A 13,503-nucleotide genomic window follows, 5' to 3' on the forward strand; every position below is an offset into this window, starting at 1 on the left:
GATATCTGTGTGATTGCTAGCCAGCCGGGATCCTGGACGGCTGCTAGCCAGCTCGGGGACGCTAGAGAGCTCGGGGGCACTAGAGAGCTCAGGGGCACTAGGAACACTGGGGAGCTCAGGGACACCAGCGAGGCTGCCGGCTAGCAGGGAATCAGGGAGGCCGCTAACTAGCCCGGAGTCAAGGGGGTTGCTAGCTAGCCGGGACTCAGGGGAGCTGCTAGCTAGCTGGGACTCAAGGAATTCTGGGGGGTTGCTAGCTAGCTGGGATTCTGCGGGGCTGCTAGCCAGCTGGGAGGCAGGGAAGAGGCCGCTAGCAGGCCGGGAGGCTGGGAAGGAGCTGTACGTCAGCCCAGAGGCAGGAGAGCCGCACGTCGGCCCGGGGTCAGGAGAGCCGCACGTCGGCCCGGGGTCAGGAGAGCCGCACGTCGGCCCGGGGTCAGGAGAGCCGCACGTCGGCCCGGGGTCAGGAGTGCCGCACGTCGGCGGCGACTCCGGGCGGCTGCACGTCAGCGGCGACTCCGGGCGGCTGCACGTCAGCGGCGACTCCGGGCGGCTGCACGTCAGCGGCGACTCCGGGCGGCTGCACGTCAGCTCGTGAATACTGGTCAGCTCAGGCTCAGCAACGCAGGTTAGCTTTGGCTCAGGTACACAGGTAGGCCCAGGACAAACAAACGTGGAGACAGGAAGGCAAAATACTTGCTCCGTAGCCTGCCAACGTGCCTCCATGAGGTGCCTGGCAAAAGCAGGATCCTCTTCATGAATCTCCCGAAAGAAATTGAAAATAGTCTTACTGACTGAGTCCAGAGGGTGAAAATAAGGCACAAAGCCCAAAACTGCTGGGTCCATTTCTGGTTGGTGGATAATGTCAGGGATGCAGGCTTGGACCCAAATGCAGGAAGACAAGGAGAGTGCAGCAGTAAGAAATAATAGTTATTTAATGTTAACTAAAAGAGACTTACAAAGGAAAGCAGAGCAGGTGAGCAAAACCAAAAACGAGAAATCCAGGAACACGGAGACACAGCAAAATCACAGGAATAGCACTAGAAAAACAAATGACAATGACGATCCACCAACAACAGACACAGAAAACACAGGGACTAAATAAACAGGGTAATGAGTAAACGAGGGACAGCTGACACAAGGAGAGGGAAACAGGTGAAACACATTAGGGCAATCACAAGGGCGGGAAAACATAGGAAGAAAGCCAGACAAGACTAGGGAGAAAAGACAGACTTCACAATAAAACAGGAAATGGGAAAACCAACAAAAACACGAAACCAACTACAACAAAGAAACTTCATACAAGGACTGGCGAACAGGTGAAAGACAGAAAACCAGAAGACAGGGAGTAACAAAACAAGAAACACTAAGGGGAACAGAATAACTCCTAAATAAAACAGGTCCAAACATACAAAAAACACCATAAGAGTGGGGCAGGCGTGACAGGACTACAGTTACAAAATGCAACATGTGTCATGCGCGGAGTCTCCTCCTCTCGCACGCATCACACCGGGCCTGCTGGGCTGTATTGTGGAGCTTAAGTGCAACATGGAGCTTGAGGATGTAAAGAAAAAAAAAAAAAAAACGGGAGAATTACCTTTGAGCAAGTTTGGAGGAAAGTCGGAGGTATGGAACAATTTTAAACAAGTCGTGGGAAGTGACAACATATGTGTCAGCTTTGTTGAGTGCATTAAGTGCAGCCGCTGTTCGCCTATGACAGCAAATAAAACGGGGACGTGGATGATAGTCAGCCTTCAACCTCCTATTTTGTTAGTTCTCCAAGCATAGGCTCCCCATGAGGGCTAGGCAAGCGGGCAAGCCCTCACAGAGAAATACGTTGAGTTTTTTACGTTTCTTCATTCGGATCCATTTGCGATCCGTTCCATTCTGAATAAACAAACAGCGCATTTTACACGCTTCGTCCTTGTTGCATTATTCATTAAGATAATTTTAAACAGATTTCTGCAGTTCAAACAACTCTGAATTGTAGTTGAGAACGTCAGTTATGACGGCCCACGGATTAAAAAAGTGTCGGGTTGAAATCGGGCTCGGGCTCATAATTACAGTTAATGTGTTGGGCCGGGCTCGGACACAATGTGCACGGGCTGGGTCGGGCTTGATTTTTTTGGGCCCGATCTAAGCTCTAAGTGCAGTGAAATATGATCCGCCGTGAGCACGGTGTATTTTATTTTGAAAATTAACCGGCTATTTATTTTGTTTCTGTGCTCGACTTCCTGTCCCGCACTATTTGCCGTGTGCTGAATTTGCTGCGGAGCTCTCCGTCGTCCGTCAAAAATAGAAGCTCTCCGTATCTGCTGCGGAGGGCTGCGGACTGACGGAACTGGGACGGAGTAGGGACGCAGACGTTCCGCAGTCAGTGGAAATGCACACACTGACTTTAATGGAAACCTAATGACTCCGTCGACGTTCCAGAGACGTTCCGCAGCCGTTCCGCATCCAGTGGAAATTGCTGGTCGAGGTTGTTCCACGTGCCATGCTGAGTTATAAAGGGAAAACAGAACTACATCATGTTGGTACTTAAAGTAACGGCATGGCTGACTGTCATCCTAAATGACTAAAGTATGGCTGCAGACCAGTGTTTATAGCTCCAGGATTAGTACCTGCAATACTGGCCAGTGTGCTGTAATGCACTGACTGGAAGGGTCATCTGTCTTCGGGCAGATATGAACTCATTTACAGTTTGTAATTCAGTCATTCTTTAGATTTGCGTTTTAAAGACATCACGACGATGTGATGCTTGATGTGATATAAAATACAATACATGCCAGAGCGTTTTTTCCCCTATCCCAGGAAAGATAAGCGGCGTAGCCCGACCTTGGCAACCCGAGACTAGTTTCTAATAAATATGAAATATATCACACTCATTCCAAAGTCTCTGCAGTGGTAATAGTGAGTCAGAGAATTGATTTTAAAATACTTGAAATCATAAATACTGCTTTACAAATCACCCACTGGACTAGGACCAAATGATATCTCTGACCTGGTTCTCCTCATGAACCTTCCTATGATTCAGGTGGGCTGTCTGTCTGTATACATCCCCATTTGTTGGTTGGTAGGTGGGTGTACTGTGTCCTGTACATAAGCCTCAGCCACCCACCCACCCACCCCCACATACATGACCTGAGGTGTTTAATCTCACAGAAACGTAATGGAATGTGGAATGGGACTAACTACATTTACTCAGGTACTGTTCCTTGTACAAATTCAGAGTGAAATCTTCACTTTAAGAAAGAAATGCGTAGAAAAACAGATAATGTCCTGGCAGAAAATGACCATTTCCTTTTTAACCTTTTCAGTTAAGTTTGCAGACATTTCTGTTAATCCCAAAAAGTAAAATTCTGTAGATTTACAGTATATCCTCTGTACCTTCAAATGGAAATTTCTGTTAAAAATCCCCCCCTAAAAAATAAAAATTCCTTGGTATTCACACAGTATATTATTCCGTAATTCCACAAACTATTCTAGCAATGTTGTGCATTTTACTATGTAGTTACTAAGATTTTACATACAGTACAAAAGAAACCAGCTAAAAAAAAGAAATATGATGCACTGTTAGTAGCCCCTAAAACTGACATGTGCGATGCCCTGAAGGATGCCCCACAGTGATGTCATAATGGTGACGGTGATGGGACATGAATCAACATGATTTTAGTGTCATGTAATGAGATCTGATGAGATAACTGCGACATGGCATGTTGGTACTCTAAGTCTGTTTTTCCTCCCTCAGGTTTTGTTGGAAGGTCGACCTGAACGGGACTCAGGGAACAACGTGGCCATCTTTGAAATTCACATTGTTCCTGGTTTCTGTATAGGTCAGTGTGTTATATCAACTGCAACCAGTCCTCCAATCCATACAACAATATAGGTTGTTTCTTCTTACCGTCTAATATCAACCACAGGCTTATATCTAAACCTGAGAACAGAGCGGTTGCGCTTTTAAACGTGTCGTTAACGTTCTGAAATCGGTCCCAGTTTGGTCAGGTTTCGGAACCAAAACTACTTTGTTAAGTTTAGAAAAAGATGGTGGTTTGGGATAAAATTAGACATTACATGTACTTCACCTCCGGTTACACACGTGATGCAGAACGTGACGTAGCTCTGATTGTTCGGTAAAGTTAAAAAAAAAAACAGCTGAAGAAATGAAAGGGGAGATAGAGGGGGAATGACATGCAGCAGAGGGCTGCAGGTCGGAGTCAAACCGGGGCCTGCTGCGTCGATGAGTGAACCTCCTCTACATATGGGCACCTGCTCTACCAACTGAGCTATCTGTATCTTTGGTGTTTTTAAACTTTCTTGTGGCAGAGATAGAGGCAGTGATGTTTCCTGTTTCCAGTACAGGACTCTTACATCGCCTCAAACCATAGCTCAAAACACACAGTCTGATCTCAGGTTACATGATTGGCCACCGCAGCGTGACGTGTGGTTGCATTTCTCCAACAGTTGAGTCAGCCTCAACTTTTCGCCACAGGCCCGCTGCGTTTTTGCGTGTCTCCCCTACGGCAACCCCCTGCCGCAGTCTTAACGCACTACCCCCATTCAAAATCAAGGAAAGACCTGCGTTTTTACAACGTCTGACGGCAGACGCAGGCTGTCTGAATGTGGCCTAATACTTCACCTAAGTCCCCTTACTTCCTGCTTTGCTCCCTTCATAACTACTACGGCCACTAGAGGGCACCACCATTATAAACGTTAATATGGGTCCCAATCGCTGCTTGAACAAACGACCTATGGGAGTGTTTTCTGGGGAGAGAACAGTCTCATCAACTGAGATGTTTCACCTGAAATGTAAAGTCTGATAGGAAACTGTTTAAACAGTATTTATTCATACAAAAGATGTAAGGTTGAGTAAGGACTAATGGTTGTCTTTGCTGTTCCTATTACCAGAGTGTAACTTTGAGGAGCATCACCTGTGTGGCTACAGTAACAGCTGGAACCCAAATGTCAACTGGTACGTTGGGGGGAGTGTGGCCAGAGAGTCCAACCTGCTGCTAAACCACACCAACAACCAGAGAGGTACACACACACACACACACACACACACACACACACACACACACACACACACACACACACACACACACACACACACACACACACACACACACAGAGTCTGAATTCATGAGTGCACATGCACGTCCAGGATTATGTATCTGCAGGGTGTATTGCATCAGCACAGTAGGTTGGTGTGTATACAGTTAAAGCATCCATAACTTCTAATGGATTCCAAGAGCAGCCTAGTTTTACTGCAAAGAAACTTTTTACTGTAAACTGTTACTGCAGTTCTCTTCTCATCATTATGTTCTGAACTGTCCAAACACATATTTCTGCCAAATTATGGCTAAATATACAGCTTCCCTTTGTCACCAGTGTGGTTAACTGTTTACGTCTGCAGCTCCCAACTGGTTATTATTGTGCGGTATGCCGAGTCTGCGCTGAGGTCTGACTGCTGCATCTGACAAGCCTGGCAGCCACAGTGTTATTTTTTCCCTGTTATGAGGAAACATAGGAACAATTTTTATGTCATACTTTAGGCTCATAGCTGCATCATAACAGTGCACCTGCAGTATTTTGAAAGAGCTACAGGAGATTCCCCAGCAAACATTTTTATTATCAACTCAAAGAGTCCAGTTAGCTGCCTCAGAGTTCATACAGATCACTGTTGACGTGAACATCCTCCGTTACAACACCCGACCGGCCAGTGTAACATCACCTACTGTATAATCAGATATATTCTGTCGTCCATCTCCATGACTCTACTTTGCTTCAGCAAGACATACTGCATGGACCTTTAACTTCATGTCAAGTATTTATATAAGTTTGTGCTTCTGTAATATTTGTTTTTTGTTGACATGGATGACTTCTCTGTAAGATGCCTCTATTAATTGTATTCCTGTTGCCTTTAGATAAACTTTAACTTGAACAAGCAAAATCCCATTGAAATTCCAAATCACACAATCTATGTGGATAACATAATATTTCCACATCTACCAGTCCATCCAGCTGCATACTGTATAATGGCTCTGTAGTTGACAGTCCATTTACATGGATTGATGGTTCTGGAGACAGAATATGTAATTAGGAAGGTGCGCTGGTCAGTAAAATGAACAGCTGTGTTGTTTGGTTAGGATGAAGACGTGCAGGTTTGGACCTCGTGGCTGTCCGTCTCTGCTTTATATGTTTAAAAGCAACAACCTAGTCAACACTCAATGCAGTCTGTAACAAACTTCTGTTTAATCTCCAAACACTGATGAATGCGTGTCTGAATCACTACACATGAGTCAGCGTAACGATCCATTTTTCACACATATTCTATAAATTAGTGATGTTATGTTCTGTGCCGAGGCTTCGGAGCGTGTGTCGAGAGATCGCAGAAGTTTTCGGTGAAGCGCGTATCGATGTCATTGATGACATCCAAAGCCTCGCTGCCCGTCTGTACCATGTGACTGGTTCAGGAATTGTTTTGAATCTACACCCTGGTTTTATTACACATCCATGATCTACATGAGCACATTCACCGCCCTCAGCCCTGTTAAACCACCGCCACCTTTCAGTTTTAGAGTGCTAAAATCGCCCCTCCTGCTTTTATATTATGACCAAAACAATTGATTTACACATGATAGCTGCATTCCTCTCAAGGAAATCTGTTTATTATACAGTTATGTTAATTTTACTATACCACCCGGGGCAGCTGTGGCTCAAGTGGTAAGGGCTTGTCGCCTACCAATCGGAAGGTCGGTAGTTCAATCCCTGGCGTTGCAGTCCCATATCAAAGTGTCCTTGGGCAGGACACTGAACCCTGAATAACTCCCAATGCTGTTCCATCAGTGTGGTCAACGTTTATCTGATAGGCAGGTGGCACCTTGTACTGCGGCCTCAGCCACAGTGTGTGAACGTGTGTGAATGATGAATGGTTCTTGTACTATGTTAAAGTGGTTTGAGTAGTCGTTAAGACTAGAAATGCCCTATATAAATACATTCTATTTACACCAGGAAAATAAACACTATATTGATATAAATGGATTACGTGGAAATAGATTTTTTCTTCATCGTTATATCTAAGTCTTTAATGGCGCAAAATGCTGTTAAAACAGTCTCTGATCCAGTGTATCACAGATCCCAGAGATCATGTGTAATGTATCTGCCTGTTTAACACTCTTTGACCAGCAGGTGGTGTTGTGAGAAATGAACCTTTTTGAGAACCACGTGACCACGTGAGGCTTCATCTCGCCATCATGTGACAGCATCAGCCCATAACCGTGTACCTTCAGCTCGTCTGTATCTTCCACTGCTCTAGGCCACTACATGTATGTGGACTCGGTGTACGCCAAGCACTTCCAGGAAGTAGCCAAGCTGACATCGCCCATGACCACGGCGCCCATGGCCGGCTGCCTGTCCTTCTACTACCTCAGAGACCAGGAGAGGGGAAACATCTTCTCAGTGTTCACCAGAGACCAGCTGGGCCACTATGAGGAGATCTGGAGGCCAGAGGTGTACGCTACAGCTGGCTGGACTCAGGTCAGCGTGGACATCAAGGCCCCACACCCCTTGGAGGTCAGTCCCGGAGCTAGCACTCACAGTAGGCCGGCTTCATATCAATGAAAAGGCAAATCAGTTTCTGGGGCGGGATGTAACGAAGTACATCGTGACTGTTTCTGAGATACTGGAACCACCTTCAACCCCCCCCTTAAAGAATCCTCTCGGTTTACTACAACAAGTGTTGTCTCATAGTCTGACTAGATTACAAAGACTACAATCTACAGTCATTAAATCTGAGGAAAAGCCTTTTAGTTTCATTCGTTCGGTTTAGGTGCAGCCCAAATCGGCTCTGGTGCTGCACCTAAACCTTATAATGGCAGGGAAAACCCTGGATTAAATAATACGCTACTTCTCAGTCTCATTCTTGTGTTGTGTGCTGAGTGGACAGACTCACCCACATACTGTACACTCACTCCTCTGGCTTTCCACTGCACTTTCAAATCTGTATTCTTCTTTGTGACTCCACGGTTTTCCTTTCCTTGTGCATCCAGCCAGAACGCCTCCCACAGCCTGTGGAAAGAAGGCTTGCGTAACATTACTAACTGGGTCAGTTCCTCCCGTCCAACCGAGCCAAGACTCGTACAGAGCTTTTCCATTAAGCAGCACTCCACTGACTAACCCATGTTCCTACACTACACTGATGTCACTGTCTGGCTTCTACAGCTGTCTTATCTATCAGTACATCTCATACATTCACAACATGTCTTCTAACCTCTCACTGAGAGAGCTGTTCAACAATTCCAATTAATTGTCTCAGAAACACTTGCGATTAACGATATAGTTGTCTCTTTCAGTCAAATTTAAAAATATCTATTTATTTACTACTCGTTGTTTACTTAAGTGTTGAATAAATTCCAGGATACATCTTTTGGTTACATCACTATCATGTGACCCAGATAATGTAATAACATAAATTCACAGCCTAACAGTTTGGCATACCTAAACAGTCATACCTCTTAGGTCCTTAGCTAATGTTAGCAATTACATAATTACGGTTACTGTAAACAACGTGTGTGTGTGTGTGTGTGTGTGTGTGTGTGTGTGTGTGTGTGTGTGTGTGTGTGTGTGTGTGTGTGTGTGTGTGTGTGTGTGTGTGTGTGTCTGTCCAGGTGGTGTTTGAGGTGGCTTTTAACAGTGCCAGAGGTGGATACGTGGCCATAGATGACATCTCCTTTTCTCCTGAATTCTGCCACACTGACACAGGTGATTTTAGTTTATTTTACTTTAGTTTGGTTTATCTCTCCAGACTATTTTGTTCTTGTTTTTGTCTAAAAGAGTGGATTTGTTCAAGCCGACTGAGTTCAATACGGACACTGATGGATGTGAATTGAATTTCTATTATGAATAATGCAAATTAAGAGATGGTAGGACGAGGAACAAACCCTACTTTTCAACTTCTTCCTACCCATAATAGACTAACATGAACAATATACAATCATAGTTTTCTGCAATCGGCCTATGGCCACTTTTCATACCTGCACTTTGTTATGTAATTATGATGGCAAATTGCGCATGGCGGCCTCGCGTTTGAATAAGCACCACTTTTCTGTGTAGGTCAGACCTGTATGACTTCCAACACGGCTCAATTCTGGAAGAAGAGAATTACCTTATCAATACCCAGGGGGACAATTACAACTTTTTCACTCATTATTATTATTATTATTATTATTATTATTATTTACACACACACACACACACACACACACACACACACACACACACACACACACACACACACACCTGAAATACAAACATGCACACACAGGACCCAGACATGCAGTTGGAGGGCTGTCAGAGGGATGCTCAGTCCCCACAGACTGAGCTACTGCTGCCCCCCATCTGACTGAAAGCTGTCACATTAACACACAGACCACAGCAGCACAAGGTTCACTACACACAGAGAATACTCCAGTAAACCACCAAACACTGACTGTGCCTGATTCTTCTCATAACAGATCAGTCTATCAGCGTGTCCGCGGTGTCTTAAAAAGTCTAACATTTCTAAATCACAATTTTAGGCCTTCATGAAGTCTTAAATTTGCTGAAGCGTTGTGTTCTAGGTCTTACAGTAAATAATGTTAAACAGGTCTTGATTTTCCTATATCCATGTAACCCTACCTCTAATGCTCATTCTAATGCTTAGAATGCTTTTCTTTATCCGTTGTTTTGTAATTCTTTCTTTCAAGTTTAGCAGTACTTGGCTTGAAAAAACTGAATTTAGGGTTTGGTTAAATTCAGTTGCTAACGACGTATTTGAATCCTACTGCTTTTATGCAAGAAAGCTATTCATTTAGTGACTCTGCATTTCCTTTTCTTTTTTTATGTTTTTTAAATTTAATTCATAATGGTCTTAAAAAGTCTTACATTTGACTTGCAGAAACCCTGGTCTATATCATTTGCTTGTGATGCAAAGCTCTATGAGCAAATATGAATCAAACAAGAATACCCAATAGGGTAAAACTCTTTGGTTGTAGGCATTTTATAATCTGTCTAATACATGTTGATATTAACATTTACATTTATTACATTTATTTTGAGGGTGGTTGATTAGATTGGGGAGAAGTGGCCAGAGACCCTACGATGAATCTCCATGTCTATGTTTATGTATTTTCTAATGGTGTTATTCCATGTAACACTCTTTAACTGTTATCAAGGCAGGTTCATATTGGAGATGCTGTGTTTTGTGTTCCAGAGCCAACCTTTGACCCCTCTATCGCCAACTGTGACTTTGAGAATGGGCTGTGCCTGTACTACCAGGAGAGGATGGAGAGTAAGGTGTGGAGCAGAGTCACAGTCAAGCCCAATGCCTACAGGATAGGAGACCATACCACTGGAGCAGGTCAGTCACCTCCACATTGACACTAACCTTGTCATGATCTAGACTCCACATTTTTATTTTTTTTTTGACTTCACATCTGCTCCAAAAAATAGCAACCCTACAGTACACTTAATTAACATACAGTACACAGAAGTGATTTTAGATAGATAGATAGAGAGATAGATAGATAGATAGATAGTCACGGAATCAGAGAATGTTGGACCTAAATGCAGAGAATGGCAGTGTTGAGCTTGAGGATTTAATAAACAATAATCCATACAAAAAGAGTCCTGAAGATAGCAGGCAAAATACAAAAACAGGAACAGGAGAGGTTCAAGATGGCGTCTCGGTAACATCCTTTCTGCGTGGCTCTGCAGGGTGAGGAATAAAACTAACGTTTTGAACAACTAAACATGACTAAGGGCTGAACAGAAGAAACCTTATGGAAAAATAACTTATCAAGACGACAACTCACAAGAAGAGCTTCTCATTCAAGTTAACAAAAGTTGCTAGCCGAGTTAGCTAGTTATGCAGAAGGTTTGAGCAACCTGCTAACTCAGCGTGGTCAAACTGACCTAACTTCGCCTTAAGAAACTAATTCAGTAAGTGCCCTTTTTTCTTTTTACTTTTTTTTTCGAAAATCTTTTGGACTATGGAAGAAGCGGAATATATGTATAACATTAGGCATTCTTATGCAAAAAAATCCCAGAGTGACCAATTTGAATCAAACACTTAACCATTATCAGAGCAAACTGAGATGTGTGTGGAGCCTTCAAAGTTACCAGAAACTCCTAAACCGCGAGCAGCAAAAAAATCCAAGTTACGAACAAGCGACGAGAATGACTCTGAGCCTGTGTCCAACTCACGTCTGTTAACGGTAATGAAAGAATTGAAAAGATGCAGGAGGAGTCACTCAGACGACTTCAGTCATTAGAAGTAACGGTTAAAGACAACACCCAACTCCATTAAGAGCGTCACCGATGTCCTTGACTCCGTGGGGAAACAAGTCAAAGACATGACACATAAAGTTGTATCCCTGCAGAACAAAGCTGTCATCTTAGAAAAGGAGATGCGGTGACCTGGATGCATACAAAAGAAGATTGAACCTTTCGAGTTGCTGGCATTCCTGAGAAAACGGGAGAGAACATTAGGAATATCATCGTCGACATTTTCAGCCAGGTCTCCCCTGACATCGCTGATCATCTGGCCTACTCCGTGGACATTGTGCACAGACTAGGTCCCCGCTCTGCTCAGGTGAACTCCAGCCGTCGCATCATTGTGCGGTTCCTATCAAGATCGCATAGGGACAAAATCTGGAGGGATGCTAGATCAGCAGCTATACTCAAGGAAAAGAGAATAAAGCTATATGAAGCTCAGACTCAGGAGTCCAAGGACATCAGAAACAAGCTGTGGCCGCTGGTTGAACAGGCGAGGAAGGAGGGGAAGAAAGCAGGCTTCAAAGGATCCTTTGCATACACTGACGGTACAAAGTCACTGCTAATCATTTGTGAATGAAGGTTGCTTTACTGCTACTAGGCTGTCATTTTTGCCAAAGCTGTCCAAAATTTAATTTGGCTCACTCTTAAAAGGGTAACAAAGTTATTAATAGATTCTCATATAAAACAATCTAGTCTAATTTGGTTCTTTCATGTGCGGGCCACTACCGTTACTCTACCGAAGATGATGCTTCTGACTGTTATGTGATTCGATATAACCAACTCTTTATTTATTTATTTATCTTTTTTCTGTTTAGGTAAAGAATGGGGAGTTTAAGCATGAGTTTAAGCCATTAAAGTACCCTAGTGTTGAAATTAATAGTTTATTTCTTTGTGCTTATTCAGCATGTACATATTTTTGAACAGGGTGGAAAACATGCCCTTATTATCTTGACTACAGTTGTTCCTCTACTGCAGAGTTAGTCTTCTATTAAGTATTCATAGAGGGACAAATTGTAATTTTCTCTAGTTATCTGTGTTTCCTTCACAGTATTGGTCTTTGTCTTTATTGTTAATTAATGTCAGGGGTCTGAAAGATAATGTGAAATGCAAGGCTTTATTTTTTCTTTTTCAAGAATGTCACTCTACTCCAAATGACTCTAAGTTTTGGATATCACAATCGGAACGACATATGGTTAGCACATGGATCTGAACACTCTGCTGGGGTAGGGACTTTCAAACACAACTTTAAGGGAAATGTTATGGAGACCGATACAGATGTTTCAGGTCACTTTGTCAGTATGATTATAGCCATAAACAATCTTACTATTATTATAATCAACATTTAAGGATATCACTCCTCTCTGGAGAATAGTACACTCTTTGATACTTTGGATAATAAAGTCTCTTACCGGTTAACCAAATATCCCAATGCCTCTTTAATCTTAGGTGGGGATATTAATATAGCCCTAAATAAACCTATAGACAGATTCCCGCCAAGGAATTCAGTATCTCTCAATTCAACTCTGAAATGTTATATGGAGAAGTTTGAACTAGTCGACGTCTGGAGGAAATTGTTTCCTTCTGAACGACAATACACTTGGTTTAATAAGGACAGATCAAGACAGTCTAGAATTGATTACTGGGTGGTTTCCAAATGCCTGATAAATGATAACATCTCAGTTCATATTTATAATACTCCATTGACTGATCATAAAGCAATCTTTCTAGCAATATCCTTGCCAGGTAGTCATACAGGCCCAAAAGCATCACTCTGGAAATCAAATAGTTCTCTTTTGAAATACTCACAGGTCACGGGAAAAGTTAAGGATCTAATAATAACACACTGGAACCATGCAGAAACCCAGAAATCTTACGGGAGGAAGGCGAGATTACTATGAAGCTGGCGTCTCCTTTTCAAAAGGAGCCCTTATCTGAATTGGAGAGGAATGAATATATGCACTTAAAATATAAACTAGATGAATTATATATAGAACAAGCTATGGGTGCATACATTCGATCTAGATCCAAATGGTTAGAAGAGGGCGAGCAAAACTCAGCCTATTTTTTTAGATTGGAAAAAAATAGATCTCTTCTTGCTACGATCGACAAACAAAAAATAGGTGACCAGATAGTTGATAATCCCAAAGATATATCTGCCTTTTGCCACAATTTTTACAGCAATCTATACAC

The 13,503-nt window shown here is 43.1% G+C and overlaps 1 protein-coding gene across 4 annotated transcripts in view; it reads left to right on the top strand.

Moving 5' to 3' along the window:
• Positions 1 to 13,503, top strand: part of mamdc2a (MAM domain containing 2a) — a 52,820-nt gene that overhangs the window by 21,190 nt on the left and 18,127 nt on the right. For 2 of the 4 annotated variants that reach the window (XM_028578330.1, XM_028578331.1), the window contains exons 4-8: positions 3,749 to 3,833; positions 4,906 to 5,034; positions 7,316 to 7,572; positions 8,667 to 8,760; positions 10,250 to 10,396. In XM_028578330.1, the coding sequence (XP_028434131.1) occupies positions 3,749 to 3,833; positions 4,906 to 5,034; positions 7,316 to 7,572; positions 8,667 to 8,760; positions 10,250 to 10,396 (712 nt within the window). Of the gene's footprint in view, positions 1 to 2,466; positions 2,535 to 3,139; positions 3,206 to 3,748; positions 3,834 to 4,905; positions 5,035 to 7,315; positions 7,573 to 8,666; positions 8,761 to 10,249; positions 10,397 to 13,503 lie in introns of those variants that run through there. The other 2 variants (XM_028578333.1, XM_028578332.1) reach the window with 2 other exon arrangements.

Source organism: Perca flavescens, chromosome 5 (genome assembly GCF_004354835.1).
Source record: "Perca flavescens isolate YP-PL-M2 chromosome 5, PFLA_1.0, whole genome shotgun sequence".
Classification (NCBI taxonomy): domain Eukaryota; kingdom Metazoa; phylum Chordata; class Actinopteri; order Perciformes; family Percidae; genus Perca; species Perca flavescens.